This window comes from Tupaia chinensis, unplaced genomic scaffold (assembly GCF_000334495.1).
Source record: "Tupaia chinensis unplaced genomic scaffold, TupChi_1.0 Scaffold144128_1, whole genome shotgun sequence".
NCBI classification, from domain to species: domain Eukaryota; kingdom Metazoa; phylum Chordata; class Mammalia; order Scandentia; family Tupaiidae; genus Tupaia; species Tupaia belangeri.
In genome coordinates, this window is record NW_006203983.1 from 163,256 (window position 1) to 177,653 (window position 14,398).

The window sequence follows — 14,398 nt, forward strand, 5'->3', positions numbered from 1 at the left end:
TTTTTGGAGAGATTTTCACTGTAGGGCGCGTGCGCTCACCAGAGAGAGAGAGACATAGAGACAGAAAGCGAGAAATCACCCCCCAGGGGGGATGGTCACGCCGCAATCCCTTCTCCTCCATTCTCCTCTCGGGATCTTGGGCACGCACGCACACGCGCCCGGCGTGAGTTTTAAGCCACCGGGTCCGGGACGTGAACCGCGGTCGACTACGTGGGAGTCCAGCGACATAGCCATTACGCTAACTTCTGGTTCCCAATAAGTCATCTTAAGCATTCTTCCACATATGACGAGGTGACTGCGCCTGATTCATTTTTCTAATCTAAGTATCACATCCTAAAAACTATAAGACTATAAATAAGGCATCTTAAGCATTCTTCCACATATGATGAGGTGAGGAGGTGTAAAGCACGACAAATATGGTTAATGATTTTAAAAGCCTAACAGTCAATTTTCTCTCTGTGTGCTTCATGCTACCAGTAGCTGGTCAATGAGTCTAGAATTTCTCTCTTTGATTAAGGCAGCAATAATGACTGCACCTTGCCTTAAGCTCTCCTGTAACTTCTGCTTATCCTGTGAGTAATGGATGAGAGGTATGCAAAATAAAATATTTATTTCTTTCATTTTCGTTGAAACTTTCCTAATCTGCATTAGGTTTTACATTTTTCTAACTGAGAGGTGCTATTTTAAAATCAATAAAATGCAGGACCAGCAGATGACATAATGGTTATGTCACTGAACTCCCATGTAGTCTACTGTGGTTTGAGCCCTGGACCTGGCAGCTTAAAACTCATGCTGGGTGCATGTACATGCATGCCCAAGATCTTGAAAGGAGAATGGAGGAGAAGAGATTGTGGTATGGCTATCTCCCCCAGGGGGATGATTTCTTTCTGTCTGTCTCTCTGACTCTCTCTATCTTACCAGTGAGTGCACATGCCCTATAGGAAAAAAAAAAAAAAAAAAAAACTCTTAAAAAAAAAAAAAAAAAACAAGAAAGAAACTAGTGTAATGATTACAATGCTGGACTCCCACATAGTTGACCACAGTTCGATTCCTTTACCTGGTGGCTTAAAACTCACTCTGGGTGCATATGTATGCGTGACCAAAATCTGGAGATGAGAACAAAGGAGAAGGGATTGTGGCGTGGGCATGACTTATTGCTTTCTGTCTCGCTATTTCTCTCTGTCTGTCTGGTGAGTGCACACACCATGTAGAAAAAAAAAATCTCTCTTTAAAAAAATCAGGAAAATGTAGTGAAATAACAACAGGATGTAAAATGGAAAGATTACTCTCTTCAAGCATACTCAATTAACTTCTGGCTTTCTTGAGAATCAGAGGTGGTATCATTCACACAAACAAAATTGTAGCATTGCTCTAAAATGATTTGCTGAAGTTCTCTGTCAGTATGACACAGAGCCCTAGGTGTGACTTTTATATCATTTAATTTGTTCTTCTGCACTTCTTTGAAAAGATGACCTATGTGGTCTGTATCCTCTTTTTTGCTCATAGCTACACAAATCTCTTGCGAAATTCTCTCCCTAATTGATTCAGCCACAGGCAGATCTCCTTCGTAGGTCACCTTCTAGAGGCAGATGATCTTTCTACAAGTTGGGCTGCAGGGTGACAATACTTGAGAGCCCATTGCGAACACTCAGTTCCAGATTCCAAGTCACAATCATTACACTGCTGAAAAGCTTCACAGATCACATCAAATAAAAAGCCTGAGACATTTCCCTTGCTCTGTGTTTGGCACGTTCTCGTGAGTGGTCTAAGCAGCTATCGGCAGATGGACTGAGGACTGTAGACACAGAGGTCGAATTGCTTCTGCTGCCCCATGTTCCTTAGTAGCTGTGACAACTTTCAGCTTCCCCAACAAATGGTCTCACAGAATCATAGATTATCACATCTGCCGGGGTCCAGCCTCAGCGGGGGTGAGTTGACTTGTCAGAGGCGACGCTGGAAAAGAAGAAGACTAAGACCTTGGTGCCTTTTTCATGTACATCCTTAGCCAGACACCCCCCACCACCACCACCCAAAGATTGCTCTCTGAGGAGTGACAACTGCTAGGAATCATTGTGTGTCTTTATTGAAAATGTGATACATGCAAGTAAACAGGAGAGGGGCTACGTGTTTCAATTATTAGCTCATAAAGTTTTAACAATAGAGAACATAGATTCTATTTAGGGTTGGATTAAGGGTGGGTCTAGTGCAGTTCTGCAATTGTTTATTTGATGTAGGTGGGTCTTCATGGAGTACAGTTTCAGGAAAGTGGCTCTAGTAAGCAGAGATGATTATCAGCTGATGCGGCGCATCAGCCATCTTGTAATTACCGGGAATGGTGCTGAGAAAAGAAAATCTCAAGTATAGATATTAGTTCTTATGGATCTTAATAAAGAATGGAACTTATGTAATTGTATGGTGATCTAAAACTTAATTCAAGGAACCCTAATATATCTTAAAGGGGTAAAATTTATTGTTTACTAGGTAAGGTGGGGACAGCCTTTTCAACTGGCGGTAAAGTGACCAGCAAGTTAATGAAGAACTTTAAGGTGAGTTTGTGGTATACTTAAAACGTTCTGTTGTGCCTGTGGTGCCACTGCTATGTATTTTGTTAGAACATTAGCCATAGTGGAGCAGGAGTGCCCTGGGCCCATTTTGGCCTAAAAGATTATTCTCAAGCTTCTTGAAGGGCCTTCCAAAGGTCAAGAAAATTTCTGCCTAGATGTGACTTTATCACACTCTCTATTGTGACTGTCCGGAGTAAAGCATTGTAATTAACAGTAGGTAGTCAGAGCAAAGGGGAGCAGTCGGGGACTTCCTGGAAAATTTTATCTTATACTCAGGATGTATAAGAGAGCTATGTAATTTTTTTGCATGGAGAGTCAGGGGTGGGGGTCGCTTTCCAGCAAGGCTACCACAGTTTTCTGGAGCAAATAGCAAGCAGCCTTGCTAACATGCTAATTTGACCTAAGTCTTATTCCTAGGTCAGGGGGGTACACAGCAGTGGCCTTGCCAACGTGCTGTCCCGACCTAAGAGGTATAGGTCAAAAAGCTCAACACAGATCCTGGGGCCCTACCGGGTCAGACTCCTCCACACTGCTTCTGGGTTAGAGGGATTAGAGTTGGTCTGACCCTCTGCCAGCTATTTTACACAGAAAGCAGCCCCCTTTCCCCCAAAACTCCACCACAGGCCCAGGGTACAATCTTAGCCTCTGAGGCAGCAGCTGCTTGCTGATGTATTCTTCCGGCCGGACTGTGGCCTCTGCACTGGGCCCAGCATCCTGGTCAGCATGATTTTCAAGGTGTTGGGTCCTAGAATTGAACTCTGTTGGCCATGTGGGATCTAGTCACCTTAACCACAGTGCCACAGGCTGGCCCCAGACTTCAAAAATTCTTTAGAGAGGAAGTAGGCTGATTAAAAAAAAAAAAAGAAGAAAGAAAGAAAAAGCACCAGCTGAAATCACATGCTCCCTATCCCTTCATGAAAAATAGAGAGCATTGCTTAGATAGCAGAGTCAGGCAGAGAGGGTAGACCTGGGAGATGCAGAGAACTTTGATCAACCCTGGAACCTAATGGAGTCTGCCTATTGGATTTTTTAAATTTTTATTTCATTTCATTTTATTTTCATTTATCCTATACATTCAATCACTGTATATCCCTTAACTTGTAAAGTGAATCTTACCAGGATGAATACACTTCACACCAGTCTAATTAAGGATACTATACACATTATCATCAACATATAGTAATCCATTTCTGTGTCCCATAAATGCCTTCCCTCTCTATTTTTCTCCCTAATGTTTTTCCTTACACACTCCTCCTTCTCCCACCTTCTTCCCACACTGTATCCAATATCCATAACCATTTTCCATACTTCTATATCCTCTCATCTTTTAGTTTCTGAAATAGAGTGCAGATAGTTGGTATATTTTAAGTGGAGATATACAATGCCTCTCATTCAGGGCCTGGCTTGCTTCACTCAGCAGTAAATCTTCCATATTCATCTACTTTCTATCAAAAGTCAGAGTCTTGTTTTTTATGACTGAGTAGTATCTACTCAAAGGACAGGAGAACACTTAGTCAAAAAAGTACTTGCACATCTCTGTTTTTTGCAGCATTATTCACAATTGCTAAGGCATGGAGCCAAACCAAATGTCCATGGACAGATGAATGGATTGAAAATGAATTGGATTTTGATACTGCTTAAAACTGATGGTTCTTGAACCAGCAGTTAGCATAATGGCTATGTTGCTAGACTCCCACGTAGTCAATCGTGGTTCGTGTCCCGAACCCGGTGGCTTAAAACTCAAGCCGGGCGTATGTGCATGTGTGCCCAAGATCCCGAGAGGAGAACGGAGGAGAAGGGATTGCGGCATGGCCATCCCCCCGGGGGGTGATTTCTCACTTTCTGTCTCTCTGTCTCTCTCTGTCTGTCTGGCGAGTGCATGCACCCTATAGCAAAAACATCTCCCCCCACAAAAAACAAACAAACAAACAAAAAACCTGATGGTTCTTTTCTGTCTTCCATTTTATCCCTGCATGGGAATGTCTATACCTGTCAACCTAAACTTGTCTTACCATTGTATTTTAGGAACAGGTAATCAGTTGTGGAGCTTTACAAGTGCTTAGATGAAGAAGAATTTCTCCTCAGGATAGAACATCATGGAATCTCACCTATGTATTATTTAGAAAATTTAGATGATGAGATTTGTGTCTTTTGAACTGATGATATTTAGATGAGATTTTGCATTTGAGATGATGGTGTAATAAGCTGAAACTTTGAGGCATGTTATGATAGAGTGAATGTGTTTTGCATGTGGGATAAATATGAATTTTTAGAGGGCAGAGGACAGTCTATGTAAACTCCATCAAAGGTCACTATGTCCTGATCCCTAGGACCTGAGTATGCTGCTTGTAGGAAAATAGATTCTGTAGATGTATTTAATCAAGCAGTGTAAGATGGTATGATTATTCAGTGTTATCCAGGCGGGTCCTAAGTATAATGTTCTTATAAGATGAGGAAAAAGTCAAAGTACCAAAAAGGCAATGTTGAGATAACAGCAAAGATTGGAGTTATGTGGCCACAAGCCAAGGAATTCTGGCCACATCTAGAAGCAGGAATAAACAAGGGACTGATTCTCTAGAGAGTCCAGGGGAATTAGCCCTGTGATTATCTTGAGTTTATTCCCATAAGACTCATTTTAGTTTTCTTACTTACTGAAGTTCAGAAAGGCAGTTGAATAAATTTGGATTGGTTTTGGCCCTTAAAGTTTTGGAAATTTGTTGTGGCAGCAATAGAATACTGGTACATTAAGTTTATGTCGTGAATTTGTGTAAGATCCAGGACCATATGAGACAGCATTCTTTTCGTCTTCTGTTATTATTTCTGCGATGTTTTAATAAATTGAGCTTTGTTGCAGTCTAGTGTTGTAGCAGCAGAATAAGCCCTAAGTACATATAAAGAAACAGTACAAAGGCACAATGTCTATAAATAAAAATAGAACATTTTCATGGCAATACAAAAGTCACCTGGAGCATCTGGGTCAACCTTGAGAGTTTTGGAAACATCCCTCTCATTTCAAAAAATTTGCAGAGCAGGTTGGAATCCTGGAATCATCCACTAAATTCAGGTAATTTTATGTAAATTCAGGGTAATCTAAGTTTTCCTGAGCCTGAAGCAGCAGGATGTGGGGTGGACAGGAAGTGGGGAGGGCAAAGAGGGTCTGTTCTCTGGGTCCAGCCTTTTATTTTGATTATTTTTAATTTTCTAGAGGGCATGTGCACTTGCTGAAGAGAGATAGATAGAGTAGGAAAATGTGAGAAAGTACCACCCACGAGGAAGTGTTATGCCACAATCTCTTCTCCATTTCTCCTTCTTTTCAAGATTTTGGGTTTGCATGCATGCCCAACATGTTGGGTCAGGAAATCAAACTGTGTGGTCAGCCATGGGGATGCAGTTGCCTTAACCACCACACCAAAGGCAGACCCCCCCCTCTCTGGGTGCATCTTGTCATGTTATGCATATTTTCAAATTTGGAGGAACTATATGAAAAAAATGGAAAAGCTGTATGGTCATTGGCAGGTTTTAGTCCACTTTTTTTCCCCCTTTGTTCATTCCTAATGATATAGACTCTTTTTTCCTCTATTTGTTTCTACTGATATAGACTCTTTTGGCTCTGTTCTTTAGTGCTGTTAAGTTTTGAATGAGTAGCTTGAGAACTCTCTGAAATACTACACTAAAAATTCCATACTCTAAATCTCATATTCCACACTTGGTAACACCAACATACATTTCTTCTTTTTCCCCGAATGGCTCCTTGATCTCCCATTCCACCCAGGGAAGGTAATCAGCTGCTGTGTGTAGCTCCCTGGGCAACATTTGGTCATTTGATAAGGCCTCTTTGGATCTATCATTAGAACCCAAAGCAAAAAATATACCTTTGGAAATTTGGTGTTATAGTAGCCATGTGATTAAATGATTTCAACTTGGGAAAGCTGAAGCCCTCATAAAATCATGGAGAAATATTTCTGTCTCTTTAAAAGCAGTTTCTTTACTGGCTCCTCCCAATACAGGCTTCCTGACTGAGAGGTTTTGGTGGGGACACAAACACTTTTGCCTCACAGTTAAAGAAAAAGCACCAGCTCAAACAGCTTCCTTGGGGATAACCTGAGACCTCATCGACGTGTTCAGAAGAAGGTGAGTCTGACTGAGAAGAGGACCCAGAGTGATAGAGCTGTGAGGGGCAGGAGGGGACAGGGCATCTGCATGGGGGTGGGTTCTGGTCTAGGAGGGACAAGGTCCGGAGCCAGCAGAGCTGCATGAAGGATTGAAGGCTGCTGGGGAGGGCGGCAGGAGAGGATGGAGGATTCTGCCAGGTGGTGGGGGAGGGGAGTATGAATGTTATTAGCCTGCTGACCGCTCAGCTCCTACTTAGCTGGACAGGCTTGTACTGAACAAGTACCTTCCCTCCATGCAGTGGCTCTGTGATAGCCATGGTCAGACAGCCTTAATAGGAAGTGAAGTGCTCTCAAGGCAGATTTTTAGAGCTAGAAGGCATCAGAGACCACTTGTCTACTAGAAAAAGCAAGAAGCAGAATCTCAGAGAGTTCGGTGACTCTCCCAGGGCCAGGGCACCAAGGACGAGGAGAGCGACAACTCAGTCTGCTGACTCCCACATGTGGAGGGAGCAGCTGGGACCTGATAGTGGATCCTGTGGGGGAGGAGGGCGTGCTGTGGGGACAGGAGCAGTCACGCTGCAGACACAGCGGACCCTCTAAGCTTCCAGACTCTGAGTGACTGAGTCATTTTTCAGTCATTGTTTTCTTTCATGCCAGTGGCATTTTGTAGCAGCTCTCTCTGTACTAAGTGTCTGCTGGGCTCTGGGTGATGGAAGAGACCTTTCCAGAAACCACTCTAGGGAAGTTCATGGCAACCCTGCAAGGTGGGTTTTCTTGTCCCTTTCTGTGGCAGAGAGAACGGAATCTCAAGGAACTTAAGGAAATTTCTGGAAGTGGTGTGTCTGGGCCAGTTTGGGTGAGTCCACTTCCAAAGGACATGCTTATTTCACTTCTCAGTCCTTCTCTTAGCTGGAGGCTCTCTGAGTCTTCCAAAAACACATGAGAACATTTAAAAAAAATTTTTTTCCCTTTTGATAGTTTATGAGATTTTAAGAAGGGAAGAGAAAGAAAAACTAGCTAAGAAGGCGTGGCTGTCCTCAGGGACTTCCCTGTTGCAACAGCTCCCAGGCCACCTTCTGGAGAAGTGTGGACTGTCCCCGCACTGCCCTGATCTCTCTCTTATCCAGTGTAACTGACATTTGGAATTAGGACCTGAGGAGAACCCAAGACGAGGCCGTTGTGTGAGTGGGAGCATAAAGAGCCAGCAGGTTTGTGCTCGGGTTCCTCATCTTCCCAATACCTGTTGGCACAGTGACCTTGGGGAAGTTTCCTGGCATTTCTGAATCAGGTCAGTTCCCTTCCATAAAAATTAGGATAATAAAATCAGTTTTGTCACACAATACTTTTGATGTGTGAATGGCTTAATATAGGAAACATGTTTACCAGAGTACTCTGCTATACAGTCACACTCAGTAGTGGTCACACTACACATAGGTCAAGTTTTTATTGTGGAAAAACTTCTAGTTATTCAAAGGTAAAACGAATAGGATAAGGAGTTTCCATGTACCTATGTCGAACTTCCACAATTACCAACTTGTGCCAGTCTTGTTTTGCCTACTTCTCAACCCCCATTCTCCTCCTGATTTTAAGAAGCAAATGTTAGATAATACCTTATTTTAGAATACACTTTCTCCTGGGAGCTCTCATTTCTTTGGTGGGAAGATCACTAGCGGGCATTGAGGATGCTCATTGCTACTGCCAACCATTGTATATGCCTTTATACGAACTTCAAAACTGCATGCACCCCCCACACATAAAACTTAATATGTTTCCTAAAAAGAGAGTAAGATTTGTACAGGTTCGTTTTGGTTTTGTACTTAGGGTATATCCCCCTGAATAAGGACAGTGGGATTACTGCATTCTCAAGTCTCTCGCCAATTCTTGGTGTGGTCCATCACCACACAAAATATAAGTACATTAATATGTTTCTTTTTCTTTCTATTTTTACTGATGCTTTAAAATACAATTTTTTTGTATAATTATGTAAACTAAGTGGTTTCAAGGTGAAATCTTTACTAATGAAGTATATTTGAAGAAGTCTAGTTTCCAGGGTCTATTACTGTTCCCTTCTCCCTACACTTCATCCTTATATAAGAAAATTTGTTTAGTATTCAGATGATCTTGCCATTGATTTTCTCATATGTATTAATTACATATAAGTCACATTTGTCCTTATTAGATGAATAATAGTAAAGTATATATTATTTTCTCCACTTTGCTTTGCTCACTTACTGATGTTGCCTGGTGATTTCTTTTGAGTGGGATATGGAGGCATTTCTTAGTTTTCTTTACAGCTGGGTCACTGTATGACTATCCTTAGTTCATTTGACTGCCCCTCTCCTCCATGAACATTTTATAGGCTTTTGGTCTTTTGCTATTACTAAAAATAATGCCATCAAAAGCCTTGGTCAATTTCCTTCCATATTGCCAGTGTGGCTTTGGGATAAATTCTAAAATTGAGATTAATAATCAAAGAGTGAATATATATGTAGCTCTTCAAGGTATTGCTGACTTTTCTATAGGTCTTAAACTATTTTTGCACTCCCACTAGTCGTATAAGAGATGATCTGTTTCCCCACATCGTTACTAACGGACCATGCAGGCAACCTTTTGGCCTTTTGCCAAACCTGTATGTGTAATTAATAGAAAGATAGAGTAACTTTAATTAATTTATTTTTCACTATGCATGTATTTTTCATTATGAAAAAATTTGAATATATTTTTATATGATCAAAGGACTTTGCTTTTTTTTCTTAGAACTGTCTTCATGTCTCTTGCTCAATTTTCTATCAAGTTATAGTTCTCACATTTCTCTACTTTTAGATATTTTTTGTATAATAGAAAAGTTAACCCTCTTTGATATAAATTGGAAAACCTTTTCCCTAGTTTGACATTTGTATTTTAACTTGTGTTTAGTTTGATGTTTGTATTTTTTGCCAGAAACTATTATAATTTTTATGTAATCAAATTTATCAGTATTTTCTTTATATTGTTTTAAGTCTTAGAAACGCTTTTGCCACCCTCAAAGAGCAACAACAACAAAACCCATGTATCCTTTATTATTTGTATAGCCTGCTTATTACATCTAAATTTCTAATCTATTTGGAATGTACATGGAATGAGGGAATGGATATAATTTTATCTTTTTCTATATGCTTTTATAGTTATTCTAACGTTGCTTGTGAAACTGGCTATCATTTTGAGATGAGAAGCTGCCTTATGGAGTATAAGTGAAACATATTTGAGTAGAGTATAAATTAATATAATGTGAACAATGGTCTATTTATGAATATTCTGTTTTGTTTCATGGTTCTTCTCATTCACCAACACCATACTACTTTAATTATAGAGACTATCATGCTTCACTTTCAGGCAGAGCTTGTCTTCCCTTGTTGTCTTTTTTTTTCATGATTGTCCAGGCTAACTTGTTTTCTTCATCCAAATGAACTTTAAAATCAACCTCTTTAGCTCTTGGGTGGGGCGGGGAAGATGCCAAACTCTTAAAAATTTACAGTGGGGCCAGTAGGTCGTGTAGTGGTTAAGGCATTGGAATCCCATGTGGTTAGTCACAGTTCAAGTCCCAGACCTGGTGGCTTGAAACTCACACCAGCTGCATGTGTATGTGTGTGCCCCAAAATCCCAAAAGTAAAAGGGAGGAGAAGAGATTGCAGCATGGTCATCTCCCCAGGGGCGGGGGGTAGGGTGGGGGAGATTTCTCCCTTTCTGTCTTTCTGTCTATAGCAAATATCTCTCTCTTAAAAAAAAATGATATTTACGGGACCAGCACGTAGCATGGTGGTTAAGAGGATCTGTCTCTGTCTCTCTCTGGTGAACACATGCACCCTCTAGGGATAAAACCTAACAAATTTTACACTTACAGAGAATCATTTTAAAGAAATATCTATTTATTTATTTATTTATCCCTATTTTATTAAATGCTTTAAATATGAATTGATGTTAACTATTTTTCTGAAGCTAAAGTCATTTTTTCCTTCTATTAATAGAATGTGTTGTGACAATAATTTTTGTCATACTGAACCCACCTTGGTATCTCTGAAATAAGTCACACAATCATGGTTATTATTTATTAGTGTCTAATAATTTATTTAGAGTTTTTGTATCAATAGTAACAAGTTAGACACACCTGTAACTTTCTTTAATGACAAAATATTTACAGCTTTTGGGGTCAATATTATACTTGCCTCATAGAAAGAATTTAAAGTTTTTCTTCTTTATAAATGGTCAGACTCTAAGTGATATTGAAATGATCATATCTTTAAAGTTTTAATAAAATCCCCCTGTGAGACCATCTGCACTATACTGCAGGGATACTCTACCTTCTTTGTTATTTCTTCATATAATTGGACTGTTTCATCTTTTTATAGCTACAGGGATTGATATAGATAATATAATATTAATTTTCAGTGAGGGAATAAAAGAAGAGTTGGGAATGGTTTCCATTATTTAAGTTGGCCCTTGTTTTCTCTCCTTCACTTCTTTAAGGTCTTGTGCACCCTAAGGTTTAGAGTCTCCTTACATGAACATGGCTGACCATCAGGACAACACTCTGAGGATCGTTCTGGTAGGGACGACTGGAAGAGGGAAAAGTGCCACAGCAAACACCATCCTTGGGGCAAAAATATTTGCTTCTAAAATTTCTGCGTATCCAGTTACCAAGACTTGTCAAAAAGCAACCCGGAAATGGAAGGGGAGAGACCTTCTCGTTATTGACACCCCAGGGCTCTGTTACACCGACAGCCTGGGCACCACATATTCTAAAATCAGCAATTGCATCATCTTCTCCTGCCCAGGCCCTCACGCCATTATCGTGGTTTTGCAAGTGAGCCGCTTCACAGTGGAAGAGCAGAAAACAATTGCACTGATCAAGGCTGTCTTTGGGGAGCCAGCCATGAAGTACATGATCATCTTGTTCACTCGCAAGGATGAGCTGGAAAATCAGAGCCTCAGTGACTTTATAGAAGAGTCAGATGAGAAGCTAAAAACGGTCGTTAAGGAGTGTGGGAATCGCTGCTGTGCCTTCGACAACAAAGCAGGCGAGGCTGAGAAGGAAGGTCAAGTGCAGGAGCTGGTGGAGCTGATAGAGACCACGGTGCAGGGAGGGGCATACTTCTCTGATGACACTTACAAGGAAACAGAGGAAAGTCTGAGACGACAGGCAGAAGTTCTGAAGAAATCCTACACTGATCAACTAAATGCAGACATTCTTCAAGTAGAGAAGAAATGTGATAAATTAAAGCAGGAAAAGGAGGAAAAAATAAGATCACTAAAGATGGAATATGACAAAAAAATAAGAAATATAAGGGTGGAAGCCGAGAGGAATGTATTCACAGATGTTTTAAAGGTGCTGAAGGGGATGCTTTCAGGAATATGGCATATGTTTTCGAAATAATCTAAATTCCATTGTTTCTTTTAATTTGTTGTGATTTGCTAATGTGGGGATATATATTTTACAAAGTGGCTACAAAAATATCTCCCATCCAAGACTTACTGAGGTACAACTGACAAATAAAACTTGTGATATTTTGATAGATGTGTGTGTGTGTGTGTATATATATATATATATATATATATATATATATGATTAAATCAAGATAATTATCTGTTATCTCACACAATTAATTTTTTGGTCTAATAATAATATTTAAGCTCTACATTTAACCAATTTCAAAAATACAGTACACAGTATTAGTGACTGTAGTCACCAGATTGCACGTAGATTCTCAAGAACTTACTCATTCTGCACAATGAAAGCTTTGTGTGCTTTGGCTAACATCTCCTCATGTTTCCACCATGCAGCCCCTGGCAATCGCCTTTCTGCTGTGTCCCTCTGGGTGTTTAGTTTTTCATATTCCTTATACAAGAGAGATCATGCAGTTTGTCTTTTCCATGCCCGGCTTATTTCACTGAGCGTAAGGCTCCGCAGGTTCATCCACGTGTCACAGATGACAGAATTTCCTTCTTGTTATGGCTGTCAGTGGGGTGTTAGCACACTACAGCTTCTTTACCTGTCCATCGCCATGTACCCTCGGGTCTTCCCGTATCTCGGCTATTGTGAATAAAGCTGCAGCAAACTTGGGAGCTCCGATACTTCTTCATGAATATTATTTATTTATTATGATAAATATTATAATATTATTTCCTTTTCCTTTGGCTATTGTCTTACTTCATTCAGGCTGCTATAACAAAAACCATAAACAACAGTTTATAAACAACAGAAGCTGGTGAACAACAGACACTTAATTCTCACAGTTCTACCGGCTGGGAGGTTCGGAATCAAGGGGACAGCTGAGTGGTTCGGCGAGGGCCTGCTTCCTCACGGACAGCCATCTCTCGCTCTGATCTCCTGTGGTGGAAGGAACAGGGGTCTCTCTCAAGCCTCCTTTAGAAGGGTGCTAATCTCACCCTTGAGGGATCTGTCCCTAGGACGGAATCATCTCCCTAAGGCCTCATCTCCCAATATCACTGCCTTGGGAGTAAGGATTTCAATATATAAAATTAGATAGGATATAAACATTGAGATGAGAACATTCTATTCCTAGAAACCACAAATTCATGTCCTTCTTACATGCAAAGTATGTTCATTTCATCACAATAGCCCCCAAAGTCTTAATTTGTTCCAGCATCAATTTTAATATCAAAGTCCAAAGTGTCTTCTAACTATTATTCAAATCAGAAAAGGAAGGTGGTTTGGTGAGACTTAAGGTACAATGTATTCTGAGGTAAATTGCTCTCCAGATGTGAACCTGTACAATCAAATGTCATGTGCATCCAAAATGCAGTGGGAGGGCAGGCGTGGAATAGGCACACCGACCCCCAAATAGGAAAGAAGAAATGGGTGATGGTTACCAGGCAAATCCAGAACCTTAAGGCTCAAGAACAATCTTCCTTGGCTTAATACTCTGTCCTCCAGGCTCACTGACTTTCAGATCTGGTGGCCGTCCAACCTTCAGAGCTTCAGTTGCCTCCATAGCTTTGGGCAGTCCTGGCCCCATACATTGCTGGATGCACCACGTACCATACCAGAACCTTCCAGAGCTGCACTTGGGGGAACCAGGACGCCTGGTGATGAAGTGTGGGAAGTCGAGTTCACAAAGCAAGGCAGACTGGGCGGCAGCAGCCCTGCCTTGAAATCGTTCTGCTCCTCGATCCCTAGTGCTCTGGGCTTGCGAAGGTGGGAGCATCCCGATGGGCTCTGAAATGCCTTTGGAGTCATTCTATTGTCTTGGACAACAGGTCTGGCTTCTGTTAAAGTGATGACTCATCTCCTCACTGTCTTGATCAAAAGCACTGGGCTCAGGGCCGGCAGATGGCGTGGTGGTTAAACGTGCTGAACTCTCACATGGCCAACCACGGTTCAAGTCCCAGACCTAATGACTTACTTTCTCACTTTCCCTCTATCGCTCTCTGATCAAACTGGAAAATAATAATAATAATAATAATAGTAAATAAATTTAAATAAAAAACAATCCTCGTTTAAAAAGCACTGGGCTCCTTTGACGTAGCTGATACTACCCTTTTTTAATTTTTGTATTTCTACATTTGAAAATGTATATTTAATCACTGTATATCTTTTTTTTTTTTTTTGAGAGGTTTTTGCTATAGTGCGCTCACCAGAAAAAGAGAGACAGGGAGACAGAAAGAGAGAAATCACCCCCTAGGGGGGATGGCCACACCACAATCCCTTCTCCTTCATTTTCCTCT

The 14,398-nt window shown here is 40.8% G+C and overlaps 1 protein-coding gene and 1 pseudogene across 6 annotated transcripts; one reads left to right on the plus strand and one right to left on the minus strand.

Moving 5' to 3' along the window:
• Nucleotides 1–465: 465 nt before the first annotated feature.
• Nucleotides 466–7,953, minus strand: LOC102473950 (D-ribitol-5-phosphate cytidylyltransferase-like; annotated as a pseudogene).
• LOC102472839 (GTPase IMAP family member 7) lies at nt 6,562–12,225 on the plus strand. Of its 6 annotated transcripts, XM_027767262.1 has the most exons (4): nt 6,586–6,695; nt 7,470–7,532; nt 7,804–7,964; nt 11,180–12,225. In XM_027767262.1, exon 4 carries the CDS (start codon nt 11,214–11,216, stop codon nt 12,084–12,086), a length of 873 nt encoding a protein of 290 aa, XP_027623063.1. In that variant the 5' UTR covers nt 6,586–6,695; nt 7,470–7,532; nt 7,804–7,964; nt 11,180–11,213; the 3' UTR covers nt 12,087–12,225. The 6 variants fall into 6 exon arrangements, with proteins under 6 accessions (XP_006166043.1, XP_027623064.1, XP_006166044.1 ...); XM_027767263.1 differs by lacking the exon at nt 7,470–7,532 and having other exon boundaries at nt 6,584–6,695; nt 7,804–7,884; XM_006165982.2 differs by lacking the exon at nt 7,470–7,532 and having other exon boundaries at nt 6,585–6,695.
• The last annotated feature ends 2,173 nt before the right edge of the window (nt 12,226–14,398 follow it).

Bases quoted from the DNA above. Each gene is read 5' to 3' on its own strand.
- LOC102472839 (XM_006165981.2), top strand. From the start codon at position 11,214: ATGAACATGGCTGACCATCAGGACAACACTCTGAGGATCGTTCTGGTA.